This window comes from Muntiacus reevesi, chromosome 4 (assembly GCF_963930625.1).
Source record: "Muntiacus reevesi chromosome 4, mMunRee1.1, whole genome shotgun sequence".
NCBI classification, from domain to species: Eukaryota; Metazoa; Chordata; class Mammalia; order Artiodactyla; family Cervidae; genus Muntiacus; species Muntiacus reevesi.
Genome location: NC_089252.1, coordinates 120,545,553 through 120,571,369, shown reverse-complemented (window position 1 = coordinate 120,571,369; position 25,817 = coordinate 120,545,553). Strand labels below are relative to the sequence as shown.

At 35.9% G+C, this 25,817-nt stretch overlaps 1 protein-coding gene across 1 annotated transcript in view; it reads right to left on the bottom strand.

Moving 5' to 3' along the window:
* Window positions 1-3,186: 3,186 nt before the first annotated feature.
* Window positions 3,187-25,817, bottom strand: part of TRHDE (thyrotropin releasing hormone degrading enzyme) — a 418,175-nt gene continuing 395,544 nt past the window's right edge. The window contains exons 16-19 of the mRNA XM_065934092.1: window positions 17,722-17,889; window positions 17,062-17,202; window positions 11,662-11,743; window positions 3,187-5,688 (exon numbers count right to left, since the gene is read on the bottom strand). Of these exons, the coding sequence (XP_065790164.1) occupies window positions 5,545-5,688; window positions 11,662-11,743; window positions 17,062-17,202; window positions 17,722-17,889 (535 nt within the window). The 3' untranslated portion in view covers window positions 3,187-5,544. The remainder of the gene's footprint in view (window positions 5,689-11,661; window positions 11,744-17,061; window positions 17,203-17,721; window positions 17,890-25,817) is intronic.

Sequence of the window (25,817 nt, the reverse complement as noted above, 5' to 3'; positions counted from 1 at the left end):
AGATAGAAAGCCCAGAAATAAATTCATGCACCTATGGGTAACTTAATTTTGACAAAGGAAGCAAGAATATAAAATGGGGCAAAGACAGCCTCTTCAATAAATGCTGGGAAAACTGCAGTTACATGTAAAAGAATGAAATTAGAACACTTCCTAACACCATACACAAAGATAAACTCAAAATGGATTAAAGACCTAAATGTAAGACCAGAAACTATAAAGCTCTTAGAGGAGAACATATACAGAACACTCAATGATATAAATCAAAGCAAGATCCTCTATGACCCACCTCCTAGAGTAATGGAAATAAAAGTAAAAGTAAACAAGTGGGACCTGATTAAACTTAAAAGCTTTTGCACAGCAAAGGAAACTAGAAGCAAGGTGAAAAGACAACCCTTAGAATGGGAGAAAATAATAGCAAATGAAACAACTGACAAAGGATTAATTTCCAAAATATATAAGCAGTTCATACAACTCAATGCCAGAAAAATAAACAACCCAGTCAGAAAGTGGGAAAAAGACCTAAACAGACATTTCTCCAAAGAAGACATACAGATGGCTAACAAACACATGAAAAACATCACTCATTAGAGAAATGCAAATCAAAACTACAATGAGATATCACCTCACACCAGTCAGAACAGCCATCATCAAAAACTCTACAAACAACGAATGCTGGAGAGGGTGTGGAGAAAAGGGAATGCTCTTGCAGTTGGTGGGAATATAAATTGATATAGCCACTATGGAAGACGGTATGGAGATTCCTTAAAAAACTAGGAATAAAACCACCATATGACCCAGCAATCCCACTCCAAGGCATATACCCTGAAGAAACCAAACTTGAAAAAGACACATGTATCCATTGTTCACTGCAGCACTCTTTACAACAGCTAGACATGGAGGCAACCTAGATGTCCATCAACAGATGAATGGATAAAGAAGTTGTGGTACATATACACAGTGGAATATTACTCAGCCATAAAAAGGAACACATCTGAGTCAGTTCTGATGAGGTGGATGAACCTAGAACCTATAATACAAGGTGAAGTGAGTCAGAAAGAGAAAGATAAATATCATATTCTAATGCACATATATATAATTTAGAAAAATGATAGTGAAGTATTTATTTACAGGGCAGCAATGGGGAAACAGACATAGAGAATAGACTTATGGACATGGGGAGAGGGGAGGAGAGGGTGAGATGTATGGAAACAGTAACATGGAAACTTACATCACCGTATGTAAAATAGATAGCCAACGGGAATTTCCTATATGGCTCAGGAAACTCAAACAGGGGCTCTGTGTCAACCTAGAGGGGTGGGGCGGGGAGGGAGACGGGAAGGAGGTTCAAAAGGGGGGGGATATATGTATACCTATGGCTGATTCATGTTGAGGTTTGACAGAAAACAACAAAATTCTGTAAAGCAATTATCCTTCAATAAAAAAATATATTAAAAGGAAAAAAATTCCAATAGACTTGAATTAAGTATATTATCAGAAACTTTGTTAGGAATCCTTGACTGTATCTAATGTGGTACTATATTTGTGTGAAAATTGCTGTTGCACTGCTTAGGTCTGCATATATTTATAAACATTTTACTAAAGATTACTTTCACTGATTTAAGTGGACATCATTTTACCTGTGGTCTGACCATCTGTTACTACAAAGCTTATCAGAGAAATCTTTGTGGAAAATAAATTGTCAGTATTTTAATGTCATTTTTAAATAATGTTCACCAAAATATTTTGAAAAGTATTATCAATGAGCCATTTTCCCCCCACGATTTGGCTATTTACACTGACTAAAAGTGAAAGCTGATTAACACTTTTTTCGGTTGTTTGACATTATACAAACTAGAAACACAGACTTTAAAAAATAATATAATTATTGTGAAAGAGAGATTGTTAGTTGTTTAGTCCTATTCAACTCTTTGTGAACTCATGGACTGTAAGCCCAATAAGCTCCCCTCCATGAAATTCTCCAAGCAAGAATACTGGAGAGGGTAGCCACTCCCTTCCCCAAGGGATCTTTGAGACCCGGACTCAAGCCCAAATCTTCCGAAATGCAGTTAGATTCTTTACCATCTGAGCCACCAGAGGAGCCCCAATAATAATTGTAGACATTTGTAATCTTGTATTTTAATATGGCTTCTGATATTTGGAAAATCTCCAATTAATGCAACTGACAGATGTTTCAAACATGCCTTTATAGTTTAGTTGTAGGAAGGCTTTCTTGAAAGTCTGAAGTTATTGTAACTGTTCTGCAAATGACAATTATATAATTTTTAAACAGTTCATGTTGCTACTCTGAGCCTGTGTTTTGATCAGACTATTATGGCTAATATAATTTATTATGTTTTTGAAAAGAGTCAAATGAACCTGTACATTGCATTGAAAATGAAGTGCAATTTATTGTGCATGTATGTGTGCTCAGTTGTGTCCAAGTCATCGTAACCCTGTTTACTGTGGCCCACCAAGCTCCTCTGTCCATGGGATTTTCCAGGTAAGAATATTGGAGTGGGTGGCATTTCTGCCTCCAGGGGATCTTCCCAACCCAGGGATCAAACCCGTGTCTCTTGTACCTCCTGCATTGGCAGGCAGATTCTTTACTAGTGCCAACTAGGAAGCCCCCAGTTATAAAATAGGGTATAATCTTAATAACCTTGTAAGTTTTACTGTTATATTTGTAAATTGCACTATCACAGAAACCTCAGTCATATGATATAATTATCCTAGAAATAATGTAAACCAAAGTGAGTTTAAATTCCAGGTAAAATGCATGTTATTGAAACTGAAGAATCAACTTAATACTGTAGATAATGGCCTTAGAAGTTGTGCTTGTATGTGTAAAAAAAATACAACAATTGCAAGAACATTTTAAGGGAAAAGGTGTAAAAACGGGGAAAACTTTTTATTTACAGGTTACCTAGAGACATTTAATACTTAGGATGGTAAACTTTTAGTCCTTTCTAATTTCAACCAAGTTTTACTGTCATACATATATTGGCACAGTAAAGTTTTAAGCCTAGATGTTGAACTCTTTTAACAATTTGCTACTTCATATATATATATATATATATATATATATATATATATATATATATATATATATATATATGATTTGTAAGACAGACAACGGAGAGAAAAAAGATAAAAACTCTATGTAGAAAATAGAATTTTATGACTACATTTTACAGAATATTCCAAGAGATATCATTGGTCATTTTATTATTTTGAAAATATTACTCATTTAAACAACTAAAAAAGGTTAAAGCTTCATATAATCTTCAACACTGGAAAGGATAAATTATTGAAAAACATGTAGAACAAAAATTCTATCTCAATGCCATTGATATCACTATACTATTGAACAAGTATGAGGTATTGAACATTGCACATAATTATACACTTAAGATTCGACATTGTAGCTAAACCATTTGTTCAAGGCCACTAAAATACTGAAAGAGGATAAAAATTATTAACAGTGCAGAGGAAAACAGAACTATAAAACCCCTTGTAACTCAAAGCTGGAAAGGGTGATTCCACTCAAAAGAATGGCACAACTACCAAGAATTTTCAGTAATTCACGACACAAAACAAGACAGCCACCTCTAATTTTTTATCTTTTCTATCAAAATGAATCCAGTGGTGATATAGTACATATTTTGAGCCTGCATGACAGTGATATTTATAATTGTTATGTTTCAGAACTTACCCCTTAAAGATTTCACATACATGTGATATGTACTAGTTAAATTTCATCACTTCAGATAGATGGGATGACTTTTAGATTTTATATTAAGCAATAGTATGTTTTATTAACAACACATAGAGTATTTAAAATTCATATATTAATTGAAGTGCTGAAAAAAATAGATATGAGTAATAGCAATTAATTTCTAAAAAGATAAATTTCAACTTTAGATGATACTTGTTCTATGGATTAGGAAATTGTTCCTCTTTATTACAAACTTATAATAAATGTATGACTCTGGTTTCTAAAATGCCTACTTTCCTCTCCCCAGTGTTCAGTGACTATTGGAGCTAGAAAATATTTCTTTCAATGATTTGCAAGAAGATTTGGAGAAGTGGAAAAATCTCAGGAAAACATAAAGTGGTCCACAAACATTTGGCTTATGTGTGATTAGTTGTATTGGCATTTCATAATGGTAAACTTAAAATATGTTCATTTTTGAGCATCTAAGCAGTGCTTGGAGAGCTGGCCTACTGGGTGAGAGTGCATTTAAAAACACTTGTGTTACATAATATACACAATCGGGGAAAGACTACTCAAAACTCCCAGTCAGAACAGAGTCGTCAATGCCAAAGGACGTGCTTTGCTCAAAAAAAGAAACTTCTCATCATAATGGATGGAACAACTGGCATCAAAGATCATTAAAATCCACCTGAAGTAGGGTTGCTTGATGGGGGATTAGATTCACACAGACCCAAAGATCAATACATGGAGAGAGTGTTTCACTCTCTGGACCCACCCAACGTGAAAAAAGTGGGAAAACAAACAAGATGACAGAGAAACACTTTCTCAGCACTGATAATCATTAAGTGTGCACAACTATTTATCCATGAGAAAGTTTGCCTAAAGTGATGACAGAATCTATATTTATGAGATGAGGCTGCCACTTAGGAAAATTAGAAGAGCGTCTGTACGTAAAATATTTTTTAGTTCATTTTTTTGGTAGTAGAATAGACTATTCGGGAAATAGATGAAAAAAATCTATAACAGGTGAGAAACTTATCAGGACATTGTCAGGAAGGATAGTACTGAGATAAATTCTTTGAAGCATTTTCAAAGTTTGCATAAGTTTATAAAAAGAGATAAATTTTCTTTGAGGTGAAGTTTTTGCACAAGTGCAGTGTACAGCATACTATATACATACTGGGCTTCCCTATGCACATGTACATATGCACACAGTATCTATATGCCTTTTTAAAAACATATACACAGCTTTAACTCAAAGAAAATGAGTTAGTAACACAATAATCATTGCAAGACAATCCAAGTGCTGAAATACATGACACCAATCAAAGGGTGATTTCACCTCTCACATTGCCCAGGACTACGACGATAACTCCCTGCTTTAGTTTTCCTTTTGTTGCAACACTGATTGTCATAGATAATCTTTGTGCTTTTGTATAATGCCCATCCCAGATGTAACACAGATTCACATACAACATTGGACATTTTAAATAAGCATGCTGGAACACAGGCAGGACCATACAACCATGCACATTTTCTGAATATGTTTTCCGTACTGACTGCAACGTCAACATGCACCACTATCACATTTGGTCCTGTACGGCGAGGAATGTACAGCAGAAGCAGTCATGGCTAGATCCACTTGCAAGAGTTTCTTAAGAGGACACCCAGTAGAGAAACAAAACAGAATGAATAAAACAAAAAAATTTCCTAAAATTAAAAAAAAAATTTCCTCCCACATGTTAACACTGAAAATCTGGCCATATTCCTCACTCCAAAGCAGGTCTTCTCACAAAATTCTGACTTGAACTGTTTATAAGAGACACATATTAATGCCTCAGAGCTTTTCCTAACCACTGGAAAAGTTCATCCTGATAAAGCATTTTCCAGCGTACATTGGCTTCAACAGTTTCCACAGCTCTTGAGAAAGAGGCAGCAGCTACTCCGTCATAGCTCTTCATGAAGTTCTTTAGCTGGAAACAGAAATGTTAGAATGGTAAACAGACAGCATAAGTTACATAGTCAATAATACTCTAATACCCTTGTATGGGGGCAGACGGTTACTACATTTATCATGGGGATTGTTTCATAATGTATGCAAATGTCAAATATATACAGGTATATACAGTATACCTGAAAATAATACAATATTTTACTATGTTTCAATAAAAAATAAAATGTAAAAATCATAAATTCATGTCTTAAAATGAGCCCATGTCCATCACATATAAACAAGAATCTATCTGAAAAATAGTGTCACAGTCACTACAGAATGTGTATTTAATACGTGGAGTGAGCTAAGTAGGTATATCTAATATGCGGAATGAGCTTAGTAATGAAATGCAAAGAAATAGATTTTGTCCATTAGGTGTAATGTAATTTCTTTTGGAACTGAAAGGGGAAAAAATAAAAGAATGACATAACAGTTTAAAGTGTAGTTGCTCATCTGTGTCCGATTCTTTGCGACCTCAATGACTGTAGCCCACCAGGCTCCCCTGTCCATGGGATTCTCCAGGCAAGAATACTGGAGGGGGTTGCCATTCCCTTTTCCATGGGATCCTCCCGACCCAGGGATCGAACCCGGTCTCCTGTTGCAGGAAGATCCTTTACCACTGAGTCACCAGGGAAGTCCCCATATGCTCTGGGTTGGGCTTATTGACAGAGAACATTCAGCCCAGCAACTTATTTATTATTGGAAAGTTTTCTCCGTCTTGTAGCCACCACACTTAATAGCGGCTACATTCTGGAATTTCTATCTCCTAATCTTTCTCAAGGGCATTCCCTCTGCTCCACCTCAGCTGCCACAGTCCTGTTCAGAAACCCATCAGCTCTGTCAAGGGAAGCGCCAACTCTGTCGTAGATGAATACAGTGGGCTATCTGTTACCTGATGTCTGCAACCCCTCTCTTATTCTTTCTGGTCTATTTTTTATATTGTCAATATACATAACTGGAGTGGACTGCCGTTCCCTTCTCCAGGGGATCCTCCCAACCCAAGGATTGAATCTGGTCTCCTGCATTGCAGGCAGATTCTTCACTGTCTGAGCCACTAGGGAAGCCTGGTGACTATGCGTTATCTAATGTACTAAACAGCCTGAATGTTGAATACACGCATTAAAGTTAACTTTTTGTCAACAGGGAGAAAATCATTCATCTTCTCTAAATAAGTAGTATGAGTGTTTGACACTATCTTTGCTGGCAAAAGAATACCAAAATTATTGAGTAACGGAAAAAAAAAATAATGATGCTATGAGTACTGGATGATAAATGACACTGGATCACCTGAGTAGTTTTAGAAAGAATGAAGAAGGAATGTTGATTCATTTAGCTAGAGAATTTGAGCTTTAATTAGAATGTTAAAATTTTAAAATGATTTGTCATAATTTTATGGGTATAAGATTTTCTCTAGAGAGTACACACACTTCAGGAATGCACAGGGATTTTATTTCAAGATTAGATACTAGCAGTTTTTCTCTCTGTTTCATATGTCTTAATAAAGTGGCAACCACCAATGAATGCAAGGTTAATAGACAAATGGGAAAAATCAACTTGTAACACAGAAGCATTTATATTGTATAATTAGGATGAGGTGAGATTCATCACATGATGGGCGTCACATGGAGAATATACCAGGAGAGAAATGTCATCAAGATTGACTCGGGGATAGATGGATGTGGGGGGGGGGGTCATTTAAAATGGAGTTATTAATAATTACACCTTTCTGAATTAATCTAGAAATTGGTTCAGGGGTAGCTTGGTTTGTTTATGACAATATTACTTTGATTATATGATACATTTTTTTTTCAAAGTTTATCCTCTACTTTCCTATAAAGCCAGGTACCTTGCAGCATCAGAAATGAATTATCATATCCCAGAGCTATATTCTCTGTAAGACTTGAAAATCACTATCTTTTAATAACAAACATGAAAAATATTCAATGTGTAACAAAGATTTATTGTTGCTGTCCTTAAAACTTATCTGACATCTGACACATACAAAAGAAAGAGGATGAAGGGAAGGGACTGAAATTTATTGATACCTTCAATATATACCTGTGACATGTACACATAGATAAAAAGAAGTCTAATGACAGCATTTGAATCATATTTTTAAACTTAACTAATTTATCTACTAATTCATTTGAATTTATATATTTACATTCAGATTCATTCAGTCCATATTCCTAAAGCAACAAATAGTACATTTTGATGTATGCTTTGAATTTTGTGTTTCAATTTATTACAAAATATGCACATTACAGTGTATATTATATCTGTTCATTATGGTGGCTTTATTTATATAATATGTCAATCAGGAAAAAAATTACATCTACTTCTTTTAAACTATGTTCCACATTATTACATATTTTCCTAGAGAGTCAATGAAAACTCCAGATAGTAATAAATGACCTTTTGGCAACTCTGACTCTGGGAAGTAAGCTCTTGGCCTTTTGATAAGATAGTAAGCCAGCCTGAATACATGAAGGAAAACTCTTGTCTGTCTCAAAGGCAAACTGAGAGGTTGACTATGAATGTGTTATTGACATAAACACAGTAGGTTGGATTATCCTGCAAGAGAATTCTTAGTAGAAAATGTAACTGGAGTGTCTCTAGAGATTCATTTCTTAAATCACTATTTAGGTGCTCTAAATACTTCCTTTGTGAGCTCGGAGAGCATGATGTGACTGATACGTAGATTAGCTGATTCATCAGAACACAGATGGCATAAACTGCATAGTTGGCATAAACTGATCTCATGCCCCATACTCCTCCCCAACTCTTCTGGTGAACATGTGGTCAAAGCAGCCACGTGATGGGTCCTCAGGCAGGATCATAGCACCTTCCAGACCCTGCCTCACTATCAAGGGCATGGGGTAGAAGCAAGGCATTTGGCATTCTATTTTGCTTATTTTGGCAGTTCTTCAGTAGATGTTCTGCTGCTATTAGTTTTTATCATTGCACTTCCTAAATATTTATGCCATCGTATACTTTTAGTTGAAAACGTTCCAAGTTTAGACATTTATATAAAACAGCATTTAGTAAGATGTCAGAGTTGTTTGTGTTTCCTGTTCTTCTTTGCATAAAATTTATAGACATGTTTGTTAATTTATCTATTTAAAAACATTTCAGTATTTGAAAAAATTCTTAACTTAGGGTACACTAGACCCTAAAACTCACAAAATAATTTTTAATGTGCAACACATAATATACTGTTAGTAACCATCTAACTATCTAAGTGAGTCGAATTAGCTATTGCCTGTTTATGAGGTTTATATTTTTAACATTAAAACTGTAAACGGGATGCCCGTGATGCCCAGGAGCTGTCTTCTTTCACAACAATGTTGTGTATAAAGCAAAACAAACAGACAAACAAAAAACAAAGAGCGCTGGAGAGGATGGCTGAATGAACATCAGTATGAAAAACGGCAAGGGCCTCTGAGAGTCCATGAGGTTGTACTTCCGTTAGTTTAAAATTAAGGAAATGATGTACTGTTTCATGGGGAAACAGTGTTCAAGTTACTAAAGCCATGTAATTAAAAAGAAATGGCCAGCTTCAGGTTCTAGAATGGCATTTTGGGGAAGGACCACAGAACAATGTAAGTGTCTCTACTGAATGCCCCTAAAGCTGATGGGGATCATTAAAATCTCAAATCAGTTTTTAGAATTCATAAAGATGCCAATTCCCTTTTGATCTGTAAACTTTTGAAAATAAGAATATGCTATAGACAAAAAGAGCACATTGGTTTTTCTGTTTACAAGGCTCACTGGATATGGGAAAATGAGTTTCCTCAGCCCCTTCTTATTTCTGAAAGGTGGTTATCAGCAATACAAATTATCCCCCCTCCCACCCAACAACAGCAGGGGTCTTACAGTCAATAATTAGACAACAAAAGTGTGGAAAAGCCTCAGGCTGCAGTTGGTAAACTAGAAAGTCAGTGCAAGTAGCTGTGTCCTGAAGGGAGTCATCTCTCAGGCTATGGAGAGTTTGTGTTGTGAAGTTAGCTGCTTTGCAGATAATGGAATAAAAGCCACAGTTGAGTTTCAGTTTCCAGATGACACATTTTATTACAGGGGTATCTTGGAACATTTCACATGGCAATTAAATCAAGTGTAAAAAATTAAATATGTAAGTGAAATATGTAAAGCAAAATGGCCATCATATGATACAATTATTTAAATGTCCGTTTAAAACATGTTTTTCCATGGGTTGGGTTATCACCAAAGCAAGAGGAAATGAAAGTGCTAGAGAACAGGAGAAGAGGGAGGGAGAACAGGAGAGACACAAGGAAAGAGGAAGCCAGGAGCGGAAAGGAGGCAAAACGAAGACGGGGAGAAGGGAGGAGAGGAGAGATTTTTCACTTCTGTGTTCATGTCAATGGCTGCACAAGTTGTCACTAACTGGGTCTTTCATTCCCAGATTATTGAATGCAAAATCAAAGAATTAAAACTACTTCATTTAAATACACAAAGCCATTAGCTTAACTGTTCTTTCTTTTTGCTTCCTTTGGACATGAAAGAATTCCTCCTCTTTTAGGTTCCTAATAAAAAATAGAGCAAAACATGTACTGGAGCTTTCAAATCCAAATCTTTCAGGGCTGGGAACACACAAAGCAGGGATAAAAATAGAATTTCAAGTTATTACGATCAGAAACTTAGCTTAGCTCATGGTGTGAAAGAATCCAAGTCGGTGCGTGGAAGATGATCATACAAAATTGGGCAATATTAGGAGATATTAAGGACGGAGGAAGGCTGATGCTTCTGGGGGAACCTTGCTCAAAGGGATTAGCCTGAGTCATAGCATCAGGCTTTCTGTCAGTGAAAACTGAAGAAACTGTGATTCTCAATGGTACACCTCAGCTATATTTTATAATTATAGGGTGAGGAGAGGCTAAAACGTGATAAATGTTTGAAGTCCAATTCATTTTAATCAGTGAAATATTTTTCTCCTTCCTCCTACCTAGTTACCCACCCCCAATCTCACATCCCTTTCTATTAGAGATGTGAATTAATGGTCACAAAGCCAGTTGGTTTAAATTCCAGAGATGTAAACCAGAGAAAAAAGAAAATGTTAGATATTCTGCAAACTGGACTTTAGTCCTTAAAAAAAATAAGTTCAGTTTCATTAATGAAATTCACTTGTGACAGTATTTGGCATAATTTTAAACTATTAATCCTAATATATGTTGTCAGATATAGTTACTTCCAAACATATGAATTTATTCCATTTAACAAAACAGATAGCAGGAAGCATTATTATCTTATCCAATTATCATTCTTTATATAGACCTGACCAGAAAGCAATGAGACTCAAGGTCTGTACCTCAACATCAATCTTAGTCCTGCAGATCTGAATGCTGAGTCATTGTGACAGGATAGTTTTAATGTTCCAAGAATCCTAACCTGGGCTCACAGAGTCAAATGTGGAGCAGCTGATTGGGAAGATTTCTAGAGTATATTTGGGGTCTCCTATTTTGAGAATCACTGGGGCTTCCCCAGTGGACAGTGGAAAAGAATCTGCCTGCAATTCAGGAGACCCAGTTTTGATCCCTGTAGGGAAGATCCCCTGGAGAAGGAAATGGCAACCCACTCCAGTATGCTTGCCTAGGAAATTCCATGGACACAGGATCCTGGTGGGTTATAGTCCATGGGTCACAAAGAATCGATCATGACTTAGTGACTATACAACAACAAACAACATTTTGAGAATCATTACATTCAAGCACCTTTCACAGGCTTAATATTTACTGTTTAATATGTTAGAAACATTTTTGCAAATAATGACTGAAGTAAAGTCTTTAGCATGAACGTGTGTATGTATGCATGTATACGTGTGTGTGTGTACTTTAAAGGAATGAGTATGAATTTATTGGAAAGAAATGGTTGAAGTCTATCTATAATTTCATAAGTTTACAAAAGAAAAACATTACACTCATCTTAAAATATTTACCTCTTTCAGTTCACCTTCAGTATTAAGAAATTCTGTAACACCACTGATAAGTTTGGAATTCATAAATAATGCTTCTCCATACCTTGAAAGATTAAAAAAAAAAGTCAATGTTAAAACAGGCAATAATTTAGGAAATACTACTACATAGGTATTTTAGAATCCTTCTCATGAGCTCCATTCCATCTCTTAATGCTATTCAAGGCCATTTCCCTAGGGAGTGGAGAGGTGCAAAGAGCTGTGGCTATGGGATGTCATCAAATGCATCCTGATTTGGCTCACAGTGTTTCAAAGAGATCTACATTATAATAAATTTTTAAAAAGGGAGTCCTATGATATTATAATTAGGAATTACTATTATATTTACAATATGAGGCCTGAAGAAAAAGTATTTTAAAACTTTTAATTTTAAAGCAAACTGGGTCACTGTAAATAAGAAAGATTCCACCAAAGAAGGATTCCACGACTGCAGAGCCAACTTTTGGAATTATCCATAAGTCACAGAGATCCTTTGGTCTGGTCAATCAAAACTGATGTTGGCATTATTTTCTATTTCATTCCTAGAAACTAAGCCAAATTTCTTAAAAATGCTCCCAAAAGATTAGCAATTTTTCATATGAGCATTAAAATAAAACACTGAATTTTTCCTTTGAATTTTACAATCTTTGTACCACAAGCCTAATTATTTGACTTGTGACCTAAGGTAAGAATACTATGTATCAGCAAGTTGAAAAGATTTTTCCTTTTACTAATTTGTGCCTACTGTGCTAAGGGTACCTATCACAGGATATCATACTCTTTGAAAAAAAACAAACAAAAAACAGTACACTAGGCTAAATTGGAGGCAGGATCAAGATGGCTGAGTAGAAAGACCCTGAATTCATCTTCTCCTATGAACATGCCCAAAATACAACTACATAAAGAACCTAAGAATGACTTACTGTCTATTCATTTATGATAAATAAAAAACCCTAAACAAATTAGTGAGAATGCACATAAACATAATAAAGGTCATATATGGCAAGCCCACATTTAATATCATATTGAATGGTGACAAATCAAAGTATTTCCTCTAAGATTGGGAACAAGACAAGGATGACCATTCTCACAACTTTTATTCAACATAGTGTTGGAAGTTCTGGCCAGAGCAAACAGATAAGAAGCATAAATAAAAGGAATCCAAACTGGAAAGGCAGAAGTAAAAGTTTCACTGCTTGCAGATGACATTATACCATATGGAAAACCCTAAAAACTACACACACACACACACTCACACAAAATTATTAGACTACATGAATTCAGTAAAATAGAAGGATACAAAATTAATCACAGAAATCAGTTGCATTTCTATACATTAATACTGAGCTATCATAAAGACAAGTTGACAATTTTTTAAAAAGTAAACTAAAGATAAGATTATGAATTTTTAAAAGCAAAAGTCCAGCCATCATTACAAGAGGCTTTCTAATGCTGTCCTTATCTGTGGGAATTTAAGTAATTTAGTTTCTGGAGCCTTAGTTTTCTCATCGGTAAAATGAGGGGTGGGGGGTACTTATATTGGCAAATGATATCACAGATAAGGGCTTAACCTCTAAAAAACACAAGCAACTCAGCAATAAAAAAAACAAAAAACCTAATTGAAAAACGTGCAGAAGATCATAATAGACATTTCTCCACCTTATACTCGTCAGAATGGTCATCATTAAAAAGTCTACAAATAACAAATGCTAGAGAGGGTGTTAGTTGCTCATTTGTGCTCGACTCTTTGTGACCCAAAGGACTGTAACCGCCAGGCTCCTCTGTCCATGGAATTCTCTAGGTAAGAATTCTGGAGTGGGTAGCCATTTCCTCCACCAAGGGATCTTCTTGACCCAGGGATCAAACCCAGGTCTCCCACATTGCAGGCAGATTCTTTACCATCTTAGCCACCAGGAAAGCTTCCCAGGCGGCACCAACGGTAAAAAGAAATCCTCACCTCCCCAGTGTAGGAGACATAAGAGATGCAGGTTCAATCCCTGGGTCGGGAAGATCTGGAGAAGGGCATGGCAACCCACTCCAGTATTCTTGCCTGGAGAATCCCATGGTTAGAGGAGTCTAGCAGGTTATGGTCCATAGGGCTGCAAAGAATTGGATATGACTGAAGTGACTTAGCATGCACCTATGCAGAGAAGGTAAGGAGAAAAGGGAATCCTGCTACACTATTTGTGGGAATTGTTATAGTCACTATGGAAAACAGTATGGAGGTTACTCAGAAAACTAAAAAGAGAATTACCATATGACCCAACAATCCCATTCCTGGTAATATACCCCCCCCCCAAAATTATAATTCAAAAAGATATCTGCACCCCGATTTCAATAGCAGCGGTATTCACAAGAGCCAAAACATGGAAACAACCTACATGTCCTTTGACAGATAAATGGATAAAGATGTACATGTATACAGTGGAATACTACCTGGCCTGAAGAGGGAGGCTAAACCATATGACCGTCACAAATTGCTATAATTCTAACATTGAATTGGGAAATGATTCAGTTCTAACATTGAATCCATGGGAAAAGTTGGCTAAATAAAATAAAATAGGCATTCAATAATAAAATAAGTATTCATTAGTAATCAATATGTGGTTACAAAAATAGCCAACTATATAGGAAAGGGGACAATTCCTTTTCAAAGAGTCTTTTGCTTATACTTGCAGTCATGAGAAAAAGAAAAACAGTCCGTCCTTTCCTTGATGGTTATATACTATGTAGTATTGTAAACAGATCACTCCCAGTTATTATGGTTAAACGAGATGAAAATAAAATTATATACTGTTCAGAGTTCTCTTTAGCTGTGGGGTCTCCAGAAAGGCTTCCAGGAGATGATGACAGATAGATTGAATATGGAGTAATTTCAAATATCAAGGAAGAAAGCAATTTTAGGCAGAGAATCGACATACACAAAGGCAAGGAGGTGTGAAACAACATGGTGTGTGCCAACAACGACCTGCACTTGGTACTGAGGGTATAAACTGCGAGACTGAGGATAGCAGAGTAAGAGGTAGACAGGTCAGTAAGACAGGAGCTTAGATATTCAACATGGCACAGAGTACTGAAGGGCTTACAGCAGGAAATGTCACTTTTGCTTTTCAGAGAGATTCTTGGGACAAAGAGCAGTGGTAGGTGTGTGCATGTCCACGCGTGCATATGTGTGTGCATATGTGTGCAGCAAATGTAAGCAGAGGCAGGAGACAGTCATTAAGAGTACTAACAAGGGATAAGAATCTTCACTAAGGCAGTGGTAGTAGGAAAGAGAGGAAGAATTCAAGAAACATTTAGGAATTGTTAAACTGATAGGACCTCCAGCCTAAATGCTACTTTTTACATATGTCAAAGAAAAAGGAGAACTATATGTAGATTTTCAGGTGCTCAGCTTGAACAATTGGTGGATGGCCATATATTTATTGACAGAATGATGACATAGAAAATGATGGTTTAGCTTTGCAGGTACATCTCAGTAGGGGATCTCAACAAAAAACCATCTCTCATAGAGTGAAGCTTAGGTGAAATATCTGAGCTAGAGGTGTCGATTTGGGAGTGATTCAAACTGTGAGAGTAGATGGCAACTCAAACCAGGGAGAACCTGCAGGGTAAGAAGTAAGGAGAACATTGAACTGTTCCCTCATGAACTCTGATGCTCCAAGATTGACAAGGGAGTGGAAGATGAAGAAGACAATTCTATTTGTCAAGATAAACACAGCTCTATCTGTAGAAATGCTGAAACTTCACCTTTCTACTTTTTAAAAAAATTAACTTTAGTTTGACAGCAGTCTTAGGTTTACAGAAAAACTGAGCAGTAAGTTGAGTTCCCAAGTGCCTCTTCCTCCCTCTTCAGAGTTGTAGCTAATATTGATGTGCAGTTAATTAAACAAAGAGGTCATTAGACTGAGGTGGTTCTAATGTTATCTCTTTCCTTCTACCTTTTGGTTAGAGATGATGCACTTTCAGTGAAACAAAACAGACATATCAGGAACTGAATATTTTAGATAGGGACTATAAACTATAAAGGCATTATACTGAACTCTGATTTACAAAACCACTCCCTAAAGAGACTCTGTATTGGTAGATATTTGTTACTCTTTAAAGTCAAATGCTTGTACATATATATTAATTCCATCTTGTGTCTGACTATTCCTTATACTATGCATGACAGCAAAGCAAGTGTAAATCATTCTAATTTCTGAGCTGAAAATACAAGAAAGAGAAAAACAATGTGCCATCTAGGAATATTAGTGCTTTCTAACTATTAAATATCTACAGATAGAAATATATTTTATTATTAAAAATACACTCAAACTGAACTCATTATACAAGGTCAACCAATAACAGTGTACTTTTAAAAACTAAAGTTTATATGCCAACTTTTAAGAGATAGAACAGTGGGTATGCTAAATGTCCGGGAACATTTAAGTTTGAGAACATGCAGCATTTACATGCTCTATAATAAATTTAATTTTAAAATACCATAGAGATTATCAGAGTAATACATTAACATTTATTATAATATATTTAAATACATAATGAAATATTTTCTATAACTGAGGCTGAAGAATTCTCAACATGAAGCAAGACGGCTCAGGAATAAATTCTACTGCATCTAGAATTGTACAGTGACTCAATAATCCCTCCTGTATATCATGACTTTACTTCAGATGCTTCATGATATTTATATTTTTTTAATATTTACACAATTCTATAGATGCAATTAAAGTTTTCTTGTTCTGTGTGTGTGTGTGTGTGTGTGTTAGTCACTCAGTCATGTCCAAGTTTCTGACCCCATGAACTGCAGCCCACCAGGCTCCTTTGTCCATGGGATTCTCCAGGCAAGCATACTGGAGTGGGTTGTCATTTCCTTCTCCAATGTGAATTTTAGTAGTAGTAGTTTAGTCGCTAAGTTGTGTCCGACTCTTGCAACCCCACAGACTGTAGCCCAGTATGTTCCTTTGTCCATGGGATTCTCCAGGCAAGAATACTGGAGTGGGTTGCCACTTCCTTCTCCATTTCTTGTTCCAATACCATTCTATGATTCATAAATCATTTTTTTTACAACACACTCAGGATATAGGGTTTTAATGATACAATTTCTTCAACCTAAGACAGTTTGATAGATTTTCCAGGAAAGCTGCAATGCTAAACCTTTTCACTCTGCACATTTCCATACATAATTATGGTTATCAATCTTAATAAATGGATAATGTTATAGAACTGTTAAATTAATTCTGAGCTTCACAGGAGTGGCTGGCTACTTCAAAATCTAATTCTATTTTCTGGACCTTGCTTCTACCACAAAAAGTTGGGTCCTTATCTCTCAGACATCACCTTTGATTTACTCACTCCAGTAAGAATGCCTGAACTCACTTTTACCTGGTATTTAATATCCTCCATTTATCTCTAAAAAACTTCCAGGCAAGGTCTCGGCCATGTGGATTGCGAGCTACATGAATTATCACATCAATTGCATCTTGATCCAGAACCACCTCAGAATTCAGTGATAGATTCAGAAGCCTTTAAGGATAGAATTGTGGGGAAACTTTTAGTTTAATAACAAACTTTTCTTTACTTATCAGAATTATATGATTTAAGTTATCACAATCTTCAAAGAATAGTCCATGTAAACTTTACTAATAAAAATTTATCAATAGAACAACTTTGTGTTGATAAAAGGAAGAACAAACTCATAATACTTTAATTGATGTATTAATCAATGTCTGAAAAAAATCTTGTAAGTGGGTAAATCATTATTCTGATTTAATGATGAAAATTTGCTTTAAAAAGTGTTTTAATAAATACTTCATTTTTATAATGAAATATTATCTTACATACATATAATAGCATAAAACAGTTAGAAACAAACCTTTCAAATCAACAAGTTTTCATCATATTAATATGGCAATTTTCTTTAGCTCTAGAAAGATCTATTTTAGAGTAACTAGCATATATTTAAGGAAATAAAAACAAGTTCAGTACAATTTGATTAACAGAGAATACTCTCATTATACAAATTTAAACATTTAATTGACTCACCTATTTAATAAATTCCTGTCATCACTGCAAGTTAAGGCTTCCAATAATATTTTCTTCTCAGAAATGGCCGTGGTAGAGTGGAATTTCATCCATATGAATTCCCAGACATCCTCATCCAGTAGTGAAACTCCTGTACAGTAGACGATGTCTCTAACATTTAGTGGTATTCTAAAGAAGCAACCCATGGTGGTTTTCTGTTAATTAAGTGCTTCATAATATTGAAAATAAAGACAAATGTTGCCTTACTACAGTCAGTTTTTTAAAAAGATGGTTTTATTAATTAGATTTACCTGAAATACAATACCATATAGGAACAATAATCAAACTATTCACAACTGAATGAATAAAATAATGTATTTTATTTAATGATAGTCTTGAATGCAATTTTTCCACTTTTGAAATTATATGGACAAAAATCAGAACATAAAGGGTTTTTTTTAAACTTCTTATTTTATAGGAGTCAGAACATAAAGGTTTAAAGAAATACAAACAAGGCATCTTATATTTCAACCAACATAAATAGATTTATGCTATCAGAATTATTAGACCCAAAATGATAAGAAAGTACTGGTTGAAGATGAAACAAATACCTCCTTAATTCTGAGACATTATTTTTCTAAAATTATTATTCTCAAATACCTCTCCAAATTTGGGAAGCAAGAAGATCACTAACACAGGTAATAAATAAAACATAAGTAGCAAAATTTGAGAACGTAAAAAGCTCTTTTTCCTATTTTTATAAAAGTGACTATAAACATAAACTAAATTTTGATATTTACTTCAAACTAAATGTTATGGAGGGAAACTCTTAATCAATTTAATTAATCTTGGTTATTTATAAGCTATAAATTCTCATGTGTACTTTGCCATGGCAATTATTCTTTTACTCAATATTATTCTTTCAAATTTTTATATATTTCCCACATTTTAAAAAACTCATATGTCTGAAAGAATACTCCAATACATTAAAAAGCTAAAAATGCATTTCTCTTTATATAATAGTTAGTAATCTATTATTAAAATTTCTCATTTATAATTTGAATGTGACTAATAATAAGAAATGTTTTCTCTGTATAACAAGATGAAAATCTCTTTTAAATATTTAGGACCTTGATGGTCAAAACACTGCTTTGGTTAAAGGAGCATCAGAAAACAGGAGGAAGCATCTGCATGACTACCAATAAGATGATCATTACTTTGCCAGAAAAGGACCATCTAGTCAAAACTATGGCTTTTCCAGTAGCCATGTATGGGTGTGAGAGTTGGACCATAAAGAAGGCTGAGGGCCAAAGAATGGATGTTTTCAAACTATGATGCTGGGGACTTTCAAGAGTCCCTTGGACAGCAAGGAGATCAAACCAATCAATCTTAAAGGAAATCAACCCTGAGTATTCATTGGAAGGACTGATGCTGAAGCTGAAGCACCAATCCTTTAGCCACCGGACTTACTGGGAAAGACCCAGATGATGGGAAAGACTGAGGGAAGGAGGAGATGGGGACGATAGAGGAGATCTTTGCATGGCATCACTGACTGGACATGAGTCTGAATAAATCCAGGAGATGGCGAAGAACAGGGAAGCCTGATGTGCTGCCGTCCATGGGGTAGCAAAGAGTCAGGCATGATTTAGTGACTGAAAACAACAAAGGTGATCTTCATATTTTTTTGTTAAGCAGCTAAGTAGGCTATAATCCAGACATTAAAGATTGTGTATCAGGATACCAAATGTATAGAGTTGTTAGTACTATCATACAAAATTCAGTTTCCAGAAATGGCTAAAACTACATCACTCTGTCTCTTCCTACCAATAACTAAATTGTTTGGAGAAAAGTTACTTTAGTCTTGCTGACCGAAGCTTTTCTTTCTTTGTAGTATTTGAAGGCAAGCATTTTATTTGTTTGATTTGTTTGCTTTTGAAGAAACAAAGGAAGTATAGATATCAGAAGAAGCCAGTAAAGAGTTTCACACCTCTCTCAGCCCTGGAATCCCTTGAAGAAAGTCCCCAGAATAGTATTCCTAAAGGTGGTGAAACCTTATTCCCCCTGCTCTGTTCATGCCCAGCTTGGGCTTCCCTGGCGGTTCAGTGGGTGATGAATCCACCGTCATTGCAAGAGACCTGGGTTTGATCCCTGGGTCAGGAAGACCTCCTGGAGAAGGGAATAGTTACCCACTCCAGAATTCTTGCCTGGAGAATCCCATGGACAGAGCAGCTTGGCAGGCTATAGTCCAAGGGGTCGCAAAGAGTTGGTAACAACTGAGTGTATAAAACTTTTTCATTTGCACACAGCACATCTGAAAACACTAAGGAAAACATTACTATCACATTTTGAAGAGTGTGTCAGTCCTGGTAGATGCAAAAATGCATCCATCTTTACTAACTGTCCCAAGAAAGTAAAAAAAATCTAGTCTTATGTTAAATCAACAACTAGAAAAGTGGATGAATCTTTTCCTCCAAATACTACAGGTTGTAGAGCATAATACTGTATTACGGTCATGATTTTGGCCAAGAGATTGCTATAAAAATTTGCCAGAATTAACAATAAAATGTCTACTTAAATCATAAACTCAAGGATTGATATATATTAGATCTAATATTAGACCTAACAGTAAGAGCTTATTTTCTAAAATTCTTAAGCAATTAATATACCAAAAAGTTCAAGGATAGAGACCACTGAATGAGGTTTGTTACTGCTTAGGAAACCAGTCTCCAGTATCAAGCAGAAAGACATACAGAAATATAAAAAAGGCAAAAAAAAAAAAGAAAGAAAAAGAAAAAAGTAGACATTAAACTATGTTCCTTAGAAATAATTTGTGTCATGTACTATAGTCCTTAGCAACAGTCCATAGTTTTGCAATTCAGTGGTTACTCCTGGCTGAACAGTGTAAGATGCATACAAACATGAATAAATAGACTGGTTGGTACAAAGTCCTAAACAGTGGCTTTAAGGGGTATCAGAAATAGAAAATAAGACTTTCATGCAATACTGCATTCCAGGTTACCTATCTTATTTTATCTGGTCTATACAATAATATCATGATATTTGTATTATAATAAACTTCATTTTGCAGGAGAGGAAACTTTTCTGAGAATATTTTGCAGTGTAACAACAATTCTGAGAGAGAATACTTTGCAGTGTAACAACAATAAAGTAAGTTGAAAACCAGGATGACTTATACATGAAAATCTTTCCTATTTCTAGCAGCTTAGAGATGGCTAATCATGATGAAAATAAAATATACTGATTTCTGTTAGTAATAATAATCAGTAATTGTCACTGAATGCTGATATTTCTTATTCAATAAAACACTATCTTATAGAAAGTAAGAACAATAAAAAATTTTAAAAAGAAAAAAAAAATATATCGCTTAAAAGGATACAATCACCAAACCCTGGATCTAATGAATAGGCTAACAAAGTAATACCAGTGCAGCCAGTCTATAATTCCCTTAATGCTGAACTGGTTGAAGCTGTCACTTCTACCCTCTCTTTTTCATTTTTTCTTTAATCCACAGTTTGATCAGTCATCTTTGAGAAATATTCAACACCAGCAGAACGGTTTTCCAACAATAAGCTTCCATTCTGCACCAGAATCGAAGGGGCACTTGTTAAAACTCAGCCTCTGGGTACTGAAAAGATATAGGCTGTGGGTGCATTTATAGAGGTGTTGTGTACCAGTATGGTCATACACAGAGCAAGGAGAAGGAATCTTTTTTTTTTTTTTTTTTTTTTTTTTTTTTTTTTAATATTATTTTATTAGTTGGAGGCCAATCACTTCACAACATTTCAGTGGGTTTTGTCATACATTGACATGAATCAGCCATACAGTTACATGTATTCCCCATCCCGATCCCCCCTCCCACCTCCCTCTCCACCCGACTCCTCAGGGTCCTCCCAGTGCACCAGGCCCGAGCACCTGACTCATGTATCCCACCTGGGCTGGTGGTCCGTTTCACCATAGATAATATACATGCTGTTCTTTCAAAACATCCCACCCTCACGTTCTCCCCCAGAGTTCAAAAGTCTGTTCTGTATTTCTGTGTCTCTTTTTCTGTTTTGCATATAGGGTTATCGCCACCATCTATCTAAATTCCGTATATATGTGTTAGTATACTGTAATGTTCTTTATCTTTCTGACTTACTTCACTCTGTATAATGGGCTCCAGTTTCATCCATCTCATTAGAACTGATTCAAATGAATTCTTTTTAACGGCTGAGTAATATTCCATGGTGTATATGTACCACAGCTTCCTTATCCATTCATCTGCTGATGGGCATCTAGGTTGCTTCCATGTCCTGGCTATTATAAACAGTGCTGCGATGAACATTGGGGTGCACGTGTCTCTTTCAGATCTGGATTCCTCAGTGTGTATGCCCAGAAGTGGTATTGCTGGGTCATATGGCAGTTCTATTTCCAGTTTTTTAAGAAATCTCCACACTGTTTTCCATAGTGGCTGTACTAGTTTGCATTCCCACCAACAGTGTAAGAGGGTTCCCTTTTCTCCACACCCTCTCCAGCATTTATTGCTTGTAGACTTTTGGATAGCAGCCATCCTGACTGGCGTGTAATGGTACCTCATTGTGGTTTTGATTTGCATTTCTCTGATGATGAGTGATGTTGAGCATCTTTTCATGTGTTTGTTAGCCATCTGTATGTCTTCTTTGGAGAAATGTCTGTTTAGTTCTTTGGCCCATTTTTTGATTGGGTCGTTTATTTTTCTGGAATTGAGCTTCAGGAGTTGCTTGTATATTTTTGAGATTAATCCTTTGTCTGTTTCCTCATTTGTTATTATTTTCTCCCAATCTGAGGGCTGTCTTTTCACCTTACTTATAGTTTCCTTTGTTGTGCAAAAGCTTTTAATTTTCATTAAGTCCCATTTGTTTATTTTTGCTTTTATTTCCAATATTCTGGGAGGTGGGTCATAGAAGATCTTGCTGTGATTTATGTCGGAGAGTGTTTTGCCTATGTTCTCCTCTAGGAGTTTTATAGTTTCTGGTCTTACATTTAGATCTTTAATCCATTTTGAGTTTATTTTTGTGTATGGTGTTAGGAAGTGTTCTAGTTTCATTCTTTTACAAGTGGTTAACCAGTTTTCCCAGCACCACTTGTTAAAGAGATTGTCTTTTTTCCATTGTATATCCTTGCCTCCTTTGTCAAAGATAAGCTGTCCATAGGTTCGTGGATTTATCTCTGGGCTTTCTATTCTGTTCCATTGATCTATATTTCTGTCTTTGTGCCAGTACCATACTGTCTTGATGACTGTGGCTTTGTAGTAGAGTCTGAAGTCAGGCAGGTTGATTCCTCCAGTTCCATTCTTCTTTCTCAAGATTACTTTGGCTATTCGAGGTTTTTTGTATTTCCATACAAATTGTGAAATTATTTGTTCTAATTCTGTGAAAAATACCGTTGGTAGCTTGATAGGGATTGCATTGAATCTATAGATTGCTTTGGGTAGAATAGCCATTTTGACAATATTGATTCTTCCAATCCATGAACACGGTATGTTTCTCCAACTGTTTGTGTCCTCTTTGATTTCTTTCATCAGTGTTTTATAGTTTTCTATGTATAGGTCTTTTGTTTCTTTAGGTAGATATACTCCTAAGTATTTTATTCTTTTTGTTGCAATGGTGAATGGTATTGTTTCCTTAATTTCTCTTTCTGTTTTTTCATTGTTAGTGTATAGGAATGCAAGGGATTTCTGTGTGTTAATTTTATATCCTGCAACTTTACTATATTCATTAATTAGCTCTAGTAATTTTCTGGTAGAGTCTTTAGGGTTTTCTATGTAGAGGATCATGTCATCTGCAAACAGCGAGAGTTTCACTTCTTCTTTTCCTATCTGGATTCCTTTTATGTCTTTTTCTGCTCTGATTGCTGTGGCCAAAACTTCCAACACTATGTTGAATAGTAGTGGTGAGAGTGGGCATCCTTGTCTTGTTCCTGATTTCAGAGGAAATGCTTTCAATTTTTCACCATTGAGGGTGATGCTTGCTGTGGGTTTGTCATATATAGCTTTTATTATGTTGAGGTATGTTCCTTCTATTCCTGCTTTCTGGAGAGTTTTAATCATAAATGAGTGTTGAATTTTGTCAAAGGCTTTCTCTGCATCTATTGAGATAATCATAGAGCTAACACCTATCTTACTCAAACTCTTCCAGAAAATTGCAGAAGAAGGTAAACTTCCAAACTCATTCTATGAGGCCACCATCACCCTAATTCCAAAACCAGACAAAGATGCCACAAAAAAAGAAAACTACAGGCCAATATCACTGATGAACATAGATGCAAAAATCCTTAACAAAATTCTAGCAAACAGAATCCAACAACATATTAAAAAAATCATACACCATGACCAAGTGGGCTTTATCCCAGGAATGCAAGGATTCTTTAATATCCGCAAATCGATCAACGTAATACACCACATTAACAAATTGAAAGATAAAAGGAGAAGGAATCTTGAAAGGGCACCAGGAAGGAACTGCTGGATGAAACAACACACGGATGATCCTGAAGGAATCTAACAAAAGTTGTCCTGGGCAAAGGAGGCCTTTGAAAGCAAAGATGTCCAGAATAGGGGCAAATTCTGTTGTGTTTTTTTTTTTTTTCTTGACGTGTAATTTATTCCTTTTACTGGTTTCACACAAGGGGTTTCTGTGTTTTTCTTTTTATTTTTTCCATTTATTTTTATTAGTTGGAGGCTAATTACTTTACAATATTGTAGTGGTTTTTGCCATACGTTGACATATATCAGCCATGGATTTACATGTGTTCCCCATCCTGAACCCCCCTCCCACCCCCCTCCCCATCCCATCCCTCTGGGTCATCCCAGTGCACGAGCCCCGAGCACTTGTCTCATGCATCCAAACTGGACTGGCAATCTGTTTCACACTTGGTAATATATATGTTTCAATGCTATTCTCTCAGATCATCCCACCCTTGCCTTCTCCCATAGAGTCCAAAAGTCTGTTCTATACATCTGTGTCTCTTTTTCTGTCTTGCAAATAGGGTTATCGTTACCAGCTTTCTAAATTCCATATACATGCGTTAGTATACTGTATTGGTGTTTATCTTTCTGGCTTACTTCACTCTGTATAATGGGCTCCAGTTTCATGCAAATCCTGTTTTTGAAGCGGAAGCCTCAAACCAAGAGACAGATCACATAATTTGGATGTGCTCTGCAAGAACCTGCAGGTCAAGTTTCAGGTTCATGAGCAGCTGTCTCCCTATGCATAACAAATGCATCAAATTTGATGTTGATGAAAATGAAGCCCTCATATATTTGTATATATAATCTAGAGCCTGTTGATGATCTATTGAAAAGTAACCCTTTGTCTCAGTTATAAGGGGCTTCCTTGATGGCTCAGGGGGTAAAGAATCTGCCTGCAATGCAGGAGACACAGGGCATGCAGGCTCAACTGCTGGGTTGGGAAGGTCCCCTGAAAGAGGAAACGGCAACACCCTCCAATCAATATTCTTGCCTGGAAAATCCCACAGAGAGAGGAGCCTGGCAGGCTACAGTCAACGGGGTTGCAAAAGAGTCGGATATGACTGAGCAGAAGCACAAAGATGTCAGCTACAAATCCTCACACTTAAGGAAAGAAATGGCCCTATCAGCAGATACTGGGAGGTACACTTCTTTAAGATTCATAAGTCTCCTTAGAAGAGCAAGGACAGAGTGGATTAGCCAAAAAATACTGCTCTGATTTTTCTAGCATTTCTTCCCACCCCATCAGCTTCTTATCTTCCTTACCCACCTACCAGTTAAAGAATCAATATCTGGTTCATAAAATTACTTGTACTCATCACTGAAAATAATACAAGATGGGTGAGCACTAAACTTGCCAACGGCCCTTGGTTTCCAATGATTTCCATTGTTAACGGAACCCCCTTTCATTGCTAAATTTGTAAAGATGTTCTAATAACATTTTAGCAAAATGATTGCTCTGGGGACAGTTTAAGATCTCTTTGTATAAACCAAAGTCATTAGGAACAAATGAAAAAGCTCATTTGTTTGTAAAGCATGAGCTGAAAAACCCACAGTACCCATAGTTATGAATAGTACAAATAAGTCCTGTGAGATTCTTGATATTAGAATTACA